We start from the raw sequence: 18,219 nt of genomic DNA, 5'->3' as shown, positions 1-18,219 counted from the left end.
ATTACAAGAGCTGTTTTCTATACAGACCTTCTAAAAAGAGTCTGTCTTTGATAACTGTCATGAAATTACCGTCTTAGCAGGAAGTGCACACAAGCCTCAGCAATTACTCAGCTAACTACATTAAGCCTGATAGCTGCCAGCAGCTGGTTACAAGCTCGACATAAGATTAAAATACACTAGCCAGAAATGATCCCGAGAGCCAGATTCTTCTCTCAGACTGATCCAATTGCAGAACTAATACCAAGGGCTTTGCTTTGGGATTTATCTTGCTGCACCACTGAGGAACCGGACTGGAAACCATAGTCAAACATCAAAGGAGTCAGTGAATCACAGCTGTGAATTTTCTCTGTTGTCCATAATTTCACTGAAGCATGCATTCGGAAGGCAGACAAGTGCAACTGAAGCAGTAAAATCACGCTTTCTGGGCCTTGATCCTTATTTGTAAATGATGAATATGGATTTTCCCCACTTTGATCTAAAAAAACCCCAAACCAGTGATGCAGCATCCTCCTCCCATGGTACTCTCACGTTAATGGAGAAAGAGTCAGTCTTCAGACTTTACTGGATATGTTTCTACAGACACATTGCATGGCAGCCGTTTTTAAAAACATTCAAGTCATCAGGGCCTACAGAACTTTCAGTGATGTAGCCAAATCAGATCATCTCTACAGTTCAGCACTGATTTGCGAGCTCTTGTAAGGGATTTATGTAGGCTAGCATCTTGATTTTGAAGTAGTTTTAGATAAAACATAATAGTATATAATTTGATCAAGAGTGCTTTTCTTGCAGCCCTTCCGTCTCTAATCAAGGATAGTGCAATATAGGGCTTACCTATTAGCCAGCATAATAATGTATGCAACTGGAAAAAGAACCTTTATGGTAGTATAGGTGAGGTCTACTAGGTCAGAAGACTGTAATTTAGATACACGGAGCTGTATGAAATTTCTCTTCATGCAAACGCTTGAGGCTCGTGCCAGTCACCCACAGAAAGGCTGCACGTTAAAGAGCTGAGTAGAAAGCTCCTACCTAGCTAGTTAATTTACGATATTTTTATGTTTTTCTTTAAATGGTGACAATCCTTTTAATAATTCTATGTTCTAAAACTAATGGCTTGTCACTGCCACCACAGTACCAGAGCCAGACTCTCCTTTTTCTGTCCATTCCTGTTTTCTGCAGGTGAGCACGCATTGCACCTGCTTCTAGTGTGTCCTAGGTAAAGCCTCAGGAAGGATTCATAAATCACACACTAATTGCTTCTGCTGATTGCATTCATCCAAGAAGCGTGTAGGGTAAACTTGTTACCTTTCTTTCTGACTGTTCTAGCCCTCAGGGAAGAAGGCAGCTTTTTGAAGACAAGAGGAGATGTTTACACAAGAAAGGTTCCAAAAAGCTGAAGCCAGTACAGGAGGAAATATGTTCTTTAAGGCAGCCACACTCTGGGAAAATGTGTCCGAAATGTGAAATAATCATCTGCCAAAAATGTGAGACACTGCATTCAGAAAGCAGCTTCATTGCCCACAGCCTGCTTGATCACTACGACAGAGGAGGAGATGCCAGCTCTAGTATGTTGATTGCAGGAAGTCAAGTACGTAGAGGTGATTAAGGATTTGATGTGGATGCCTTGTTGATACCTGACTACATCCAAAATGCTGAAGCTTGGACCCATTCATGCTGACCAGATCTTCGGTCTGTGCAATCTGTATGCAGCGTCAGCAATTATAACCATACTGTAGTTCATACTTACTATATGTTGCAGATGCACATTCACTAATTTAATTAGCATAAACTCTGCAAACAAAGTTTCTCAGCTATTAAGAACGGGGAATCGTTTCAGAAACATTTTCAAAGAGTTTTCTTTTTCCTCTCAAGGAAACAAGATTATCCCATTGAGCTGCAAAAGAGAAAGTGAATATTAAATGCAAAACCACTGGGCGCATGACACTTATTTGTAATGCCTAGGTATGTTTCAGTGTTGTTTGTGGTCTGGAAGATTAAACATTTTATTTATTTTTAAATTAATGAGCATGGGTATGCAATTTGATGGGGGAAGGGGACTTCTAAAGGCTATCCTGGCCACAAAAATTACAGATCACATTCAAATTCCCTTCTAGAATTTCTGAACTTTTACAGATTTTAAACTCCTAACTTATGATCCAGCATCTCTGCTTAATAGGAGCAATAATGATCGCAACTCACAAAGTATTTAAGCCTTCTTTAAGCCTTCTTTAGGTTAAAGATCTGTGTAGTACAGCACCAAATAAAACAGTATTCAAAGTTTAAGCATACCGGTGGAACCCACACCTTGAGATGTCTGTCTCTATTCCCTTCACAGTGCATGGAAGGACTTGCCCAGTGATAACCAGGAGAGCAGCACGGTGACCAGCCAATACACAACAGCAGGCAGTGGGGAGCATTAAGATCCAGGCACACACAAGACTACTTACCTTTATGGAATTCATAAATACAGGTGAAGGGTGGAAGTAGCCTCTGGAGCAGATTAACCCAAGACTAGCAGCATGCATCTTTTCCTCCCATGCCAACTGGCACAACTCTACATGCAGGATGAATTCCTTGCTATTTGGCAGGGAACGGGCTAAACAGACTTCGTCTCACACAGCCGTTAATATTAAGGGGTCTTTTATTTAGCCAAGCAAACAGACTATGGGCTGGGAAGTTTGGACCTCTGTTTCATCACCCCTCTTCCTAAGCTCCCAAGCCACCAGTCCATACAGGAAAGGACTCTCTCTATCCTTCCCACTTACCTTTTGAAACTGTTCCGCTTTTGTTCCAACGAATGTTTGGTAAGGGGACTGGAATCCAGATTTTTTTTTCTATCCCTAGGCAGTACTTTAACTGAGTGCCGTGGTTTAACCCCAGCCAGCAACTAAGTACCACGCAGTCGCTCACTCACTCCCCCCCCACCCAGTGGGATGGGGGAGAAAATCGGGAAAAGAAGCAAAACCCGTGGGTTGAGATAAGAACGGTTTAATAGAACAGAAAAGAAGAAACTAACAATAATAATGATAACACTAATAAAACGACAACAGCAGTAATAAAAGGATTGGAATGTACAAATGATGCGCAGTGCAATTGCTCACCACCTGCCAACTGACACCCAGCTAGTCCCCGAGCGGCGATTCCCCCCATCCCCACTCCCCCCAGTTCCTATACTGGATGGGACGTCCCATGGTATGGAATACCCCGTTGGCCAGTTTGGGTCAGCTGTCCTGGCTGTGTCCTGTGCCAACTTCTTGTGCCCCTCCAGCTTTCTCGATGGCTGGGCATGAGAAGTTGAAAAATCCTTGACTTGAGACTAAACACTACTTAGCAACAACTGAAAACATCAGTGTTATCAACATTCTTGGCATACTGAACTCAAAACATAGCACCTACCAGCTACCAGGAAGACAGCTAACTCTATCCCAGCTGAAACCAGGACACTGAGCTATGTCATCCATTCTTGTATTGGGTTTTTTCTACCCTCCCCTATGGAAAACAGTTTCATCAGGAGGAATTCAGTCTCATGTATATGACATTCCCACCCTCCAGAGCATCCTGAGCAATACTGCTCAGCTCTCTTTGTGGTATGTCAAATGAACACTCAGCGCTCCTTACACAAAAGGAGGTAAAGAGACAATTTCAGAAACAAGAATGAGCCGCTTTGCCCATGTCGTGCAGGTCGTCAGATCACAAATGTGCATCCAGAGAACGCTCACAGGCCAAAGCCCATTAGGTAAGATATGCAGGAGAAAACCTCAGGCAGGATTCACAAATAGGAATGAACGACTACTGGGTTCCTCAATTCTGCCCAGACTTTAGTGGTTCTGGGCGGTCCCAGCAAGTGCCCAGACTTCCTGCCCAAATACAGACTTCTAAAGCCAAAAATTAGATCTTACAAACATCCTTGCACTACAAGGGTTGTAATCCCTCAGAAACCATGTTTCCGTGGCGCATGATTGTTGCTTCCACTCATTTGCTTCATAAAAGCCAAATGATACCCAGCAAATCAGAATTAACCTTTTACATTCCTCTATGACTGCTATTCTTAAACTGTGATCCTTCACAGGTTTCCCAAGAATAAGCCATGCCATTACTTGAGAAATATATATTCATCCCCATCCCTCTTCATCAAGCAATCCCAGGGGAAACTCCTCCAGATAATCACCTGAGGAAAAGCAAGGTGACAGACTGAAAGGATGAAGGACTAGCTCATCACAGCAGCATTATTTTAAATCTGACAGTCCAATACAGTAAAACCTGTTAAATCAGGTTACATAGTTGAGCCGGCTTTTAGCCAAGTATCCTAGAGGTGACACAAGTAGTAAAGTTCTATCACCATCTGACTGGTATAATTTTCTCTTATGGTTTGCTAGAGGACAGACAGTAAGTTCCTCATGTCAGCTATTATGTCGGAAAGGCATCTGAATAACAGTAGCACGCAAATCCAGCTTATTAAAGGAAAAAGCTTTCTCTTCTCCTCACTTCACCAAAAGTTAATGTTATTTTGCTATGCCGTTTGAAGAAACAGCCAGTAATGAGAGCAGGGTAAATAAATTCTCTGGTCAGCACTGGTGGAAGCACATACCCTCTTGATCAGTCATGAAGTCATGCTTGGAAAGAATAACTACATGATTGTGATTATGCCTTGAGGTAGCACAAGCAGCACAGTGCTCAAGTTTTGTCAGTAAAATTAGCTGTTAAAATTACTGCACCTTTCCTGGATTGGCTACTAAAATCTGCTTCAGAGATCTGCTTGGTACTGCGTATTCCTGAGACCATGTTTGCTCCTTCCGCACACTCAGGTTTATATGAAAAAGTCCTCAGTGTCCCCATGGAAACATTAGAAAATACAGCTCTGCTGACTCCCCAGCCCCCGAACTAACAGATATTTTGCTGTGCTCCCTAAGTGACCCATGCGGGCATGAGGTTATGCATGCTGCTCCCACAGAAGATGTCAGAGGAAGCTTTCACATCCACACCATCTAAACAAATTTGCTAAGGAAAGGCAAAGCTAGCTTTCTGAACTGACACGCCAAAAATGAAAGATCAGCAGTTCCTATGCCCATTTAGTCACTTGAGATTTTATGATTATGATCTTACTGTGACTGATTTGCAAAGATATTCCAGTTACAGAAATAATTTCACTACTAACCTTATGCCCAGACTACATCCACCAGCAGTCAGTGGCAGACAGACATGCTTCAAACAAAACACTTTTGCACTGGAAATAGTAGTCAGTGTGGTATTGTGGTCAGGCAATAAAACCGCTACCTTGAGCTTAGTCTGACTTCTATCTCGTGAGCCAAGCCAGAATGAGGCACGTTTGTCTATAAAAAAAACCCACAGCCATATGTAAGCAGTGAGGTCCAACAGCAATGCAGCATTGCCATCTTGTATGGCAGCACCTACTAAAACTTGCTTTCCATCAAGACAACTCTACTCCCTCATCTCTCAGCACTATTGTGCCAGACAAGTTATTTTTAAAATTATTTTAAGAAAACTTGCCAAAACCTGGAATTTTTGCATTATGTGAGCACAGGATTTCAGTTTTAGATTTTAAAGCCAGCTCAGATACATAACTGTATTAATACAATATATTGTAAAAGAATAATAATAGAAATACTGATTACATACTTAAAACATTCAGGCTTGAAATCATTCCTAAAGAATAAAGCTATGATCATAGTCTGATATATTAATTATTAAAAGCCTGTACTATTTAATTATCTGATTTCAGTAACTCTAGGAAATCAAAGAGTAATATTGGACTCTATTATATTAAATACATGAATAAGCTCTGTCAAAGGCATTTGCTAGAACGTGAATGACTTAATCAACACACCACTGTCAATGAAACCGATACAAGCATAAAAGGGAAAGGAAGCAACTCCACCGGTGAGGGGCAAATCCCTGGGAGCTCTTTCCTTGGAAATCAAATACAGGACAAGCAGGAGTATAAAGGCAGCATTTGTCACCATTTGTCACAAATCAGACGGTACAAGGCGAAGAAAGCAAACCCATCAAGTAATCATGTAATCAAAACCAGAACAAATTTATACAATATACATACTACACATACCCAATTTCAGTTGTTTTTAAAGCAGTCTAGATATCTTTCCCCCCTGACAGATACAATGAAGGCCTTCAGAAGCAGAGTTGGTTTAAGAAAAGTAATTTTTCCAGTGGAAATTTGCAGACTGGATTAGAAGTAGACTTGGAGAAAAGTAATTGATGTAACGTGAGACCATCTGAACTGAAGGTGTTTTATACCAAAGTTGTAGCCTACATTTCTTTTCTACAGCTGCATAAAGCTACATCCTTTCCAAGGCTTCCACATATAAAAAGGTTATGTTTCTATTCACTGTTATGAACAAAATCTTTAAACTCTCATAGTATAATGTGACCATCTGATGCCTTCTGAATTCTGCAGTCTAAAATAATGGCTCAGAAGAAGAAAAAAATACGGTCCCACTGAGCCCACATTAACCTACCATTTTAACACTATAGCTGGGTATTGGGAGGTAAGTACGGAAATAATTAAGGGACTGATGTGACAAAATTTCAGTATTCTCCTCTTGGATGACAAAATGTGGAGGACAGACTGTCTCTCTGACTTTTCACAAAGCAGTTCATTTAATTAGTTAGTTATTTATTTTCTGAATTAAAATCTCTATGCCATAAGCTGTAGCATGGATGATGGAAACCCACGGAAAGCGGTAATCTATGTACTAATACAATTCAGCAAACCAGGACTCCACATAAAACTTAACATGAAAGTATCACAGAATTAACCTTGGTGACCTTATAAGGACTGCTTCATGTAAGGTTCATCCCTGAGCTTTCAACCTGGAAAAGCATTCCCATGAGATGCGCTATCCTCTCAGCTATCTGAAGACCAAGTAAGTTCAATTTACATGAGGAAAATGCATCATTTTCTTTTGCTGCCAAACATGAAAATACACCATTTAACAAGCCTCTAACTTTCTTTCTCCATTCTTGCTAATAAATTGCCAAGAATAAATGTAGCGAAGGTAAAGAACCAAATACAATATATCCTATTCAAGGGCTGTTAAGCAATACAAATACTGAGCAGAAATAGTGTTTTCTAATCATCTCTAAATACTAGCTATCTCAAAGAAGATGGTGAGGAAATCACATTGTCTATCTCAAGTACTTTTATAACCTGCATTAAAGCACATCCAAAAAAATCTCACAACATAAACCATCTTTACTCTGTGCGATATCCCAGTGGTAACTGAGGGAAGGTGTTTCTGTATCTGGAGGCCAATGCTACTTCCACCATTTTTGCAGAAGGGAATCTACAGCACAGACTTGAATGACTTCTTCAAAGTCTCACAAGAAGTCTGGGGTGGAACATGGAACTGACTTGCTTGTTTAGCTACAGATATAAAGATGCCATCATGCTCCCTCCTACCACAGACCTTGCACACCAGTCCCCAGCAGCCAAGGTGAACTTGCCAACTTTATCTCGAGTTCTGGGAGGTTATGTCTCCCTCAACAAGACGACATACCAGAGGTGTTTGAGTACTCTGTCTCAGTGAAAAATGTAGCATGTCCAGGAATGGTGACTTCTGCAAATTTTTTATGCTGTGAATTAGCTGAGGATGAAATTACTTTTTTCAGAGTTGTCACCTGCGAAGTAGTTTCTTTTTACCCTTCCTCTCATCTGCTTTAAAAATTAAAAAAAACTTAAAAAGAGGGACATAGCACACTTTAAATGCTACTACATTATAAATAAAAACCAAACCAAACCAAAAAAAGCCCACAACAAACAGAGAAACCACAAACCACTTGTTACTTTTACAATATTCTAGAAGAAGAGGTCTTTTCAGACAGATTAGCCTGAAGGGTGAGGACAAGAGAATCAAACCACTACATCAAATGCTATGTGGCTCCAGATAGGTTTTTGACCTTTAAAAGAAACAACAAAACCCCAAAACAACAACAAAAAATAATAAATCACTCTCAACAAATTAAAACCACCTTTAATTAAATTCCTACATAAAACAACATCTCTATGCAAAACAACTGTTTAGTCAAAAAGTAAATATATATGTTTAATTCTCTTTCAAATGTCAACAAGAATTGAGAGCTACCAGCGTTCCTTGGAGAACAAGCAGTAGTTAAAGTCTATCTTGCTGATGTTCAGAAACAGTATGTTACATCTTTTAACCAGCAGTTCCCTATTGCACGTAACAAATTTGCTCTCCATTTAAGCACCTAAAAGCCTGGTACCCTCGCTAAATAAATTAAAACAAATCCAGTTTCTTCAAGCAACCATCTTCAACATATAAATCTTGGTAAAGCAACGTTACTGCAAGCTTTTAATAAATATAGAAAGAAAAGATTAATGACTTCTCACTGGTGTTTTATGGAATGATCTTTTCCCATAAACACTTGCTTTTCCAAACATTTGGGTTTTTTTGGTATGTGTGCTCTAAAAAAATCACTATGCGTAGTATATTTAATGAAAATTTTCCATACATAAGTCAGTACATTTGCATGGCACAACTAATCTGAGATACAAGTTTCAATGTAAGGCTGTAAGAAGCTTCTTGCTGAACCTGAAATAAACATGCCTCTCTAAGAGTTGAAAACAAAGCCCCAGCGGCCGAATGGGAGACCATTACCCACCAGGGATTCTCAGACATGTTTGGAATTGGCCTAACCTTCCTCTTACTGAAGGGCTTCTGTTTTGAGTGTGTTATGTCAGAGGAACAAAATTGTGCAACTCTGAACATCTGGATGCTGCATCACTTTTAAAGGTCAGCCCACCCCCCACCCACCCCCAATATGTACTCTTCTTTCGGCAGCAGTAGAAGACATTAAGCAGCTCCCTGTAGTACAATGATACTGTGGTTGCTATTTACAGTAGAAGTAATGCATCTGTGCCAGTAGGGCAGAGTTCATATGAAAAATATACACAATATGGTCATTTTTAGCCAGATTAGGATATAAAAAAAATTTACTCTTCAAGTCCCAACTTTAAACAGAGAACAGTTCTGTCAGAGGTCTTCAAACCTCCTGAGTATGTTAGAGCACATTACCCTAACATATAAAAACAAATATTTACACCTCCATAAAGTACCAAAGAATTTTTAAAAATGCCTAGTAGCTCTCAGCGTGCAAAATCAGCAGGAACTGATTATCCAGGATGTTCACTATTTGTAGAGACAGTCTTGGAATGAAGCATTCAGAAGCAGAGTGCAAAAGACTCAGGAATTTTTTCGGCCCATTTCTTTTTGTTGTTGTTTTCTTTCTTACTTAGAAGTTTTGTTGGTCCATACTACAGATCCCCTTTAAAAACACTTATCAAGGTAACATTCGGCTTAGTGCAAATGCAAAACTTTTCTAGGATCTGTAATCTTTTCGAACAGTGTGAGCCATCCAGTTCACTTTAGTAGTCCAACTTTCCCGGAGTGCTTCATCAAACTTTTGCTTAAATTGTTTTAGTGCTTCTTCCTCACTCTTCCCTAAGGCGAGAGAGTCCTAAGATGATAGGAAAACAAGTACTGTTTAGGTATTTTAAAAAACACAGTTAAGGCCTCCTCCACCTTTCAACACAAACCACATTCTGTTTTTTCTGTTTTGACGCTTTTTCACCTATTATTCATTGAGCAACACATCAGTGGTTTTTTCTGGGTTTAAAGATAAAACTAAAGATGAATTAAGCAAATAACTTTCACCTTTACAAGTCTATGCTTGTGCATGAGCCAAGACATAAAATACCCCTGAAATGACTACATTTAAGGGGCAGGGACGCTGAACTCACTATAGAATGGTTGAGAGGAACGTATATTCATAGTTTCCTTTGACTGCTAGGACTGACTACGGACCTTGTTTTACAGAGATGAAAAGGAAAGCTTTGAGAGCTACGTGGAAATCTTGAGTGAAATGAAAAACCATTAAAATGTGTTCATCTTAGAATGAAAATTCACATACTGGAAACATGCTAAGTCATGCTGAGCTGTAAATCTCACTTTACCTTGAGATACTGGATGTCCTTGACAGAGGTTAGCTCTGGAAGCCCTGCAGTTAACATCAGTGCAAAGAGTGTAATAAATAGGTTTCCATGTTTTCGCAGAATCAAGTATGCTTCTTCACAACACTGGCGGAACCTTCACGTTCAACCACAAAGCACATGCAATGAAGACAATACACAAGAACTTACACAGCTGACAAATACATGCAATGATTTCCAAAAATTGTTATCTGGTCTAACACATATATCATAGGAACACAGTAAGAGAAAAGACAGAGATGTCTACAGAACCTGTGATGCATTCCCACAAAAATATCCCATGCCTCTCCAACAAGCCCTTAAAACATAGGTACAAAAGACCAAAAGCTTTAAAAAAAAACAAAACCACCATTCTTCAGAAAGAGCTAAAAATGCCAGAGGTAATGCCAGTGTCCCATCTCCCTGAGAATTTGTTAGGTGAAACACCCTGATGATCCTGTATAGCGGACCTACAGTGGAAAAACAAAAGCTCTACAGCAGTCCCTACCAATCCAGCCCATCTCTGTAAGGTAATTCCTTCCTGCAAACCTGGTCAAAATTGAACCAACTGCCAGATCTGGCATAAAGACCCATCACGCAGACACTTGAGAACTTGCTCAATGTCCCTAAATGTGCACTGTCCAGTGTCTAATCTGTAAATTTCCACAGGAAGTGGGAAGAACCCTTCAGGCTAAGATGACAAGTTATACTTCAAAGAAGAAATTCTCTTCTGAGGCATTTTTCAAGTGGAATTCTACTGCCATTTAAAGTACTCCATATTCCACAGCTCTGACAACAGCACAGTCACCTAATAGCCTTTACTTCATGGTTTTAAAAACGGAGCTACAGGCTGATTTCTTTACTCTCCAGGAGAGACATGGGTCACTGGCAGTTGTTTTCCATTCTTCCTGGACACACCATTACAAATATATGTACAGCTTCTTCTACTAGATGTAGCTGTAAGATTTATCAAGCCATACCTAAGTACTTAATTCCGTATCTCTGCCAATTAATTCTTCCTGTGAAAACTGATAGCAAAGTGAGAGGAAAACACTCAGAATGCCCCTCCCGTCAATTGGTGAGAATGACACAGAAGGGAAAAAAAAAACCTCTGACTCAACAGATAGGATCACAGAGGGTAATTTTCACTTGTCACGTGCTTTCATGTTCCATTGTAGCTCTCTAACCCAAGATGGGAAGGGGCATGCAAAAGTGTTGGATTAAGAGCACATGGCTCTATATGCCTAAGCATCTAAGGCCAGGATTGAGTAGCACACTGAATGTGCACTGATGGACAGAAAAGGCAGAAGGGAGCCTGTTCCTAAGTCCAGTGCTTCATCTCACTTGAACAATAGTCTGTGGAATCCCTCCCTAGTGCCCAGTGCTGCTGAAGGTAAAAAAAAAAAAAAAAAAAAAAAAGGTGAGCCCAGAAGAATCTGCCATCTCCTGCTGGACAAGATAAAAAGAACTGTATCTTTCCACTGCAGAACTGCAGTTTCTGATGTATTAAGTAATTTGTATATAGATTCTAGTTCAGGTAGAGAGGTAGATAATATTGTAAATGCATATTAGCACACTTCTGCACAAGTAGAAATGAGGAAACCAAACACAGATAGGTTCCTGGTGTGCTGGAAATTATCACCAGAGATCATCTCAGTTACAAAAGTTAGAGAACACAATAATACTCACCGACCAAATTTTTCAGTGTTCCCTGTTTTTCCTTGTTGAATAACATGAATGAAATCATAGGTGAGTATGAAAGGTACCCGTTCCCTTTTAATTCCAAACTTGGACTTGAAGTTTCCAAGAATATGCCCAAAATCTATATGAAAGAGCTAAAAAAACAGAAGTGAAAATTAATTCCTCCAGTGAAATATTTCACTTTACTGGTATCTCTGCAGGATGCTGGTATCAAGAACAGTTAACTTATAATGCTACTCCCCACAGCCCATGGTTTCAACCCTTTGGGAATATTTAAACATTTCAAGATTTACTTAAAGTCAGTGATAACAACCACACTCTTACGAGCGACCACTACTACAAATCTGTGTGCAAAACATTATCTCAGGTTTAAGCTTCTGATGTCTGCCAATAGACATGTTGTTGGTAATATCAGATAGAAAAATGAGACTGATGGAGCGCATGAGGCTCAGTATCATCATATCCAAGGGCTTCCTACATAAAGTCGGAAGCAAACCTAGTAGAACTTAAGTTAACCTCAAGGAACTTGTGACAGTTCTCCCATTTTAGAATCAAAGGTAAGGGCATTTCAGCTTTCTTCTAGTAGGTAAAAACTTAAAAGAATACTGCAAAAGTCTATAAAATTCTCACTTTTAGAACCCTTGCTAGTTTTATAGGCAGAATAATTTAAATAAATTCAGAGAAGTTAGAGTAGAAAGTAACAAATGGAAAAATAAGTTTCTAAGAGTTTACCTAGGGTCTAGGTTTTGAGACTTACAGTCACAGCATTATGCTGGTACTGAGTTCCATATTGAAAACTTCTGCAGAGGTGGGCTGTGGAGACTTAACATCAGGAAAACTACATTGCTCAAAACTGCAATTCATGTATTTTTAAGGATGGTCTTTTGCAAGATACTCTAAGGCTACTTTTATTCAATGAATCTGAACGATTAACAGGGCTTTTGGATGGTCTGAAAAAGTTCTATAGAACAGCCTCACTTCCAATATAGAATTGCTTACTAAACAGGCATTGGTCAGTCCTTCCACTAGTCTTGCATTTCCTCTCTTTGAAACTCTCTTCAATTCTCGGTAAACAAAGGTATCAGTCCTTAAAATGTGTGGATTTAATTTTATTGAGACACTAAAGAAATTAAAAGTTCTCAAGATAATTCTTACACAGAGATACTGTAGTTATTCTGCCTACAGAAGAGATTTTTACCTGACCATTTTTTCTGACCATGATATTGTCACTGTGTCTGTCACCAATCCCCAATACATAAGTAGCTACACAGTAGCCAGCACAAGACAGAGTAAATTCTTCAATGGCTCGATCCAAGTCATCTCTGTAACCACAAAGACAAACAATATTAGTGCATACTACTGGTAATTCACATCATGTCTTGACCTCAAAAAGGACTTTTGCTTGTTTAAACCAGAAGCCCACCAGGATGCTGTAAAACTAACTAGACTTATTTGAGAGAAAATGCTGTAAAAAGTAACTATGAAGAATAGGAGAAATGCAAATATTATGAAAGGCAACAACATCAAGACTTGAGACCCATGTAGTTTTCTTGGGTTTGTTTGTTTTGCCAGATCCCGTATAACTTAACAACATGCAGTCAAAATGCTGCAAATGCCAGAATTCCAGCTGGATCGTTCGTTGTTTGAATTCTAAGGGCACCATGAATCTAAGTCAGAATTTGACATACTAGAAAAATAAGTAGTAACAAACTTGCCAGAAGAGCCACACATTCCTCAGTATTGAAATAGAAACTTACAGGAATTTTGTAGCTTACACTACAGACGAGAAAATAACTGTAGAAATTACCCTAAATTGTATTCCTTCAGCCAGTTTAAGAGAGCATCTTTGTTGAATGCAGCAGCAGCAGCAACATTGCTACTATTTAACTGAATGTCAGCAATGGTTTCTGAACTAGAAACAGCCTCTATAAGACCAGAGTGATCTCCAGTTGCTAAACAGCCATATGGCAATATCCTGAAACAAAGCACAGATTCATGTTAAAGATAAAAATGGCAAGAATGTTTCTTTAGTGTATCAATATTGGGCTGAATACTCATGCTAACTTGAACATTAAACTCTCGGGAGGTTCACATACACATGCTGCTTACAAAGTTAAAATACTAGCAATACATTTAAACCATTAATTTTTCCTATTACATGCATATATGTAAAAAAGAAATTATAACCAACCCTAATTTTTCGCTTTAATAGGGAACACAGTTACTTGTAATTTTCTAGGAGAAACCATAGAGGGAGCCCTTTGTTTTCATTTGTTAATCTACTGGTTAAACAGACAGTAAGTTACACTCATGTTCATTCTAGACTAAATTATTTGTGTAAACAGAAAGGAGGATCTTATCCTTTTCCCCCATTCTTCCTATTTCAACTTCAAATGCTAGAAATCCTTTTAAATATAAACATAATATAATGTTTTCCAACTCTTACTAATTTTAAGCATAGAAACCTAATGAGAAAGAGGAATACAGCTTTTAACCCGCCTGATATATAAGAATATTCCTATGCATTCATATACTATGTCTAGTAAAAATATCTACAACAACATAATTGCATTAAAATAAGACACAGTTACAGATATGAATCAAGGGGAGATACGTCTAAATAGATAAGTGTATTTTTCCAAAACGTTTCCTCACTCTAGATGCTTAAAACGGAATGGTAACTTAGATGGGAGCTCAATGTATGCAATGGAAACTTAAAGCGAACTCTTCAAAGGCATTGCATCACAAATTGAGGTGTCTACTCTCACGCTAGGCATCTCAGGTCAAGAATATCATCTCAATTCTGGTCGTGGATCCAGGTATAGAAGAATGGATGCCCATGCGAAGCTAACTGTAGTACACAAGCTATAGACTAGCACTCACTAACTTACAAAGCTGTATAAAAAATTGCAGGACATATTAAAATATTTGTGTCTGTGTGTATATATATATATATGCACACATATAAAGAAAAAACACTGCTGGTGGAGTTGTCATCAGTACTTACATATAAAGCAGATATTAAGTTTGATTTCTACAAAGCAGAACCACATCTCTGACCTGACAGAGCCTATTATCCCAAGCCATAGAAGAAAGATAAATACAATTCCAGATTAAATTAATCAGAACTTTTTAGCATAATAGCTATTAGATAACTGAACAGTTCCTCTACCTGAGCGATAATACACAACTGAAGCAGCACAAGGAGTAATAACTATATAGTTGGGGATCCTTCTCTACCGGGAACAAAGCAAACTGAAAACCAGATTCAACAGTGTATTTAGAGAACACTCAACTTCAAAACAAAAAAAGAAGTGGTGCAGATTTGGAACCTTCTTCCCCTTTCTATTCTACTCCATTTCCCAATTAAAAACCCCAAGTCTCTAGACCAGAAGGTTCTCATGATGAACAGAAGGGTATCTGTAATTACTGAACACCAGCATTCATGACACAAGGAAGCACTGCCCATCCTTATCATGACACGACAAATCTAAGCCAAATATTGCCAGGTTAAAGTGCATGCTGGCCTTCTTCCATTGCATTTCAACCCACCCCGCTTGCAGCTTAACTGGGCACATGTCCAACAACTTCCCCTTCAAAAGCAAGCAATGATGAAAGCCTTCAGCCCCTTGAGGACTGCATGCTTACAACTGGCGGAAAAAACATCCTTGTCAGAGAGACAGTTTGACAGGAGTCAAGTTAGGGACAAATCCTCCGGGCCCTTTCCATCTCATCCTGGTCTTTCTGACTTCAACATCTGTCAGCAGGATATGCTCCCTGTTTTTTAATGCCAGTAAGGACCACAGACAGATCAATACAGCAATCCTGGGCAGGACAGAAAATTTTCTTCTTCACTCCATTTAATACTGTTCTTTATTTCAAGAGTTTAATTCTCCACAGCAGAATCTTTCCAAATACAACACCAAGTTCTGATAATTTATCAATACATTCTCTGTAACTTCAGGTCCAACGGTTTGAAAATAATGACATTCATTAGACTTGTAACAAACACATTTTTCAATGTGTTTGTGAACTCTGATTTCATTCATACACATCCGCTTAGCATCAGACTTCACACACGTTAAGGGAGATGAAAATGAAAACTTACTACAAATAGGCAGTGAAATGAAAAAGTAGTTTGGAGAACTCCCTCCATCTGTCCAAAAAGTAACCAAGTACTAAATACATTTATGACCACTGACCACAACAAAGGTCACTCAACACAGATCAAACTCCTCAAACTTAGGATTTTCTGTTGCTCGGTTACTTTACTAATTTCTCCCTTAACACAATTTCAGTGCTGTAATGTAGGTAAAGCAGCAGAAATACTTTTTGATGCAAGGATTATTCTCCTAAGAGATGCAACACTGCAGACCCCACAGCATGCCTGGGAAGTAAGATGTTTTGCTCCTTTGCTGTGACATGTATTTGTAATATTTAAACAGTCCTTATAGAAATAATAGAAAGTTATGTAATCTACTATGAATATGCCCACACACACAACTTCAGATGTAGAATTTTTTAAAGCAAAGTAACTTGAAGAGTTGTAACTTTTCAGGGGGTTGAACCTCTGAAAGTCTCATTTTGTCACTCTGCAGATGCAATCTCAATATAAATATTGTTTAACTTAGCAAGTTTGTTCCATAATTGCCCATATTTAAAGTACAAGAAACAACTAGAGATAAACTACTAGAAGAACTGAGGAAGTTTGGCTGCACATACTTACTCATGTCCTAGGCCAACTATTTCCTGCTCAATTTTCAGGTAATAGTTTGTCTTAGAAATGAATAGGTATGGGGATTAATTAAAGAATATGCTTTTTTGGTTTCCTCATTTCTCTCTGGTACTTGACTGACTGACGTCTAAGAGTGAACTGATTCTGAGCCAGACTCCTCTAAATGACAGAGCAGCATTCTGATGGTCTTTCCTGTCTAATGTTTGGACTGTACTGAGAAGCAGATGCAATTTACATCTGAATTTGTACTCAGTTGTACACTCCACAGTCCATCCAGCGGTTGCCCAGGATGAAGGACGTACTGGGGTACACTGTTGCATCCTCCTGCATATACGTATTTCCTTTTCTGATACAAACCCATCTTGTTCTGGTATTTAGTTAGAACACACACACTGTAACCTAGAAAAGAAAACACACCATGTGTGAAAGAGATTAGAAGAGAGAGGCAAGCAGCAAGTGCTTCTGATCTTACAGTGGTGAGACAAGTGAGAAGCCCTGCTTTTACCTGAATGGAGTTACCAAACTTTCTGTAGTGGAAAAAAGTTGAAAAGTGCAAAATCCATTATGCATCCACAAAAGGAAAAAGGGAAGCAACAGCTTCAGGGAAACTAAAGCCTCAAAGGACAATACAGGGCAAGAAGAAAAGACTCCACCGATTGGTACGGATGTAGGAAGTTGTATTGTTCAGGAAAGCAGATCTATTTGATGCTTTTTCGCCTGACACCTTGCCTCTTACCCAAGCAAAAAGAAGCAAGCCAAGTCCCAACTCACAAACAAGGCAAGAGAACTCATTACCACTGGTGCTCATGCATAGATTTTGGAGTTGCCTCTTCTTGAGAGGCATGTAGACTGTAAACATGAAGATCACAAAGTCTTACCCTCTTAGCTGCGTCCTCATGCTCTTTGCATTCAGAGTGCTGTTTTGTCCAATTCTCTTTTCAATTCAGGCCATTTCAGTGCCTTCTTTCGGCAACTGCCTGGTTAATCTCTCTTTGATAGACATAGAATTGTAACCTCGCCTCAGTCCCATAATTTTATTTTATAATCATAACTATGAGAGGATGAATGGAAGGAAGATGCTCCCAGTTAAGTAAATAAATGGAAGAGGCCAATTATAGAACTTCAATTCTCACTAGGAACTTCCCCTTTCTACTTTTTTTCTTCTGAGAGTTTTAAGTAAAATCTCAGACATCAGAGGCATTTTTTGGTCTTCCTTTGTTGAGTTAAAAAAAAAAAAAAAAGGTTTTTTTTTCCTTGGTCAGGAAAAGCATATTTGATGACTCCTAATCACTATTCCTGTTTGCTAGGCACAGTGTGTGGCCTAGGCTGCAGTGTGTGGCCTAGGCTGGAACCACAAACTAAGCTTCTGGGAAGGCAGCAACCGAGGAATGCCTCATCTGGGATTCCACAGCTGCCAGAGGTTGTCCTTGCCCCTAAATGCTGGATCAGTCTCCTCACAGTCTATTTATTATGACGTAAATTATCTAAAGCTTCCTCAAATCAGTTTTCAACTTAACACACACTCAGCCACCTCACCGCAAACTTACACTTCCAGAAACAATTTATTATTCACAGTCCTACCCTATCCCCTACTTCACTCAAAGGAACCTTTCCGTAAGCAGCATAAGTAACAAGTTTATGCAGGCTGATGTTATGTGCCTTATGAAGCTCCCACTATTTCGGTTGAACCACAAAAAATTTGAAATGAGCTTAAAGAATCTAAATGAAATATTTCAAGTAGTATTTAAATAAGTACTTCTAG

At 39.1% G+C, this 18,219-nt stretch overlaps 1 protein-coding gene across 12 annotated transcripts in view; it reads right to left on the bottom strand.

Moving 5' to 3' along the window:
* Positions 1-7,986: 7,986 nt before the first annotated feature.
* The window catches only part of PIK3CB (phosphatidylinositol-4,5-bisphosphate 3-kinase catalytic subunit beta), a 117,180-nt gene continuing 106,947 nt past the window's right edge, over positions 7,987-18,219 (bottom strand). For all 12 annotated transcript variants that reach the window (XM_041127036.1, XM_030028245.1, XM_030028246.1 and 9 more), the window contains 5 exons: positions 13,530-13,697; positions 12,921-13,044; positions 11,711-11,856; positions 10,007-10,139; positions 7,987-9,510 (listed from right to left, as the gene is read on the bottom strand). In XM_041127036.1, the coding sequence (XP_040982970.1) occupies positions 9,373-9,510; positions 10,007-10,139; positions 11,711-11,856; positions 12,921-13,044; positions 13,530-13,697 (709 nt within the window). In that variant the 3' untranslated portion in view covers positions 7,987-9,372. The remainder of the gene's footprint in view (positions 9,511-10,006; positions 10,140-11,710; positions 11,857-12,920; positions 13,045-13,529; positions 13,698-18,219) is intronic.

The sequence above is a fragment of the Aquila chrysaetos genome, chromosome 10, assembly GCF_900496995.4.
Source record: "Aquila chrysaetos chrysaetos chromosome 10, bAquChr1.4, whole genome shotgun sequence".
In the NCBI taxonomy this organism is placed as follows: domain Eukaryota; kingdom Metazoa; phylum Chordata; class Aves; order Accipitriformes; family Accipitridae; genus Aquila; species Aquila chrysaetos.
This window is presented reverse-complemented; position numbering and strand designations above follow the sequence as displayed.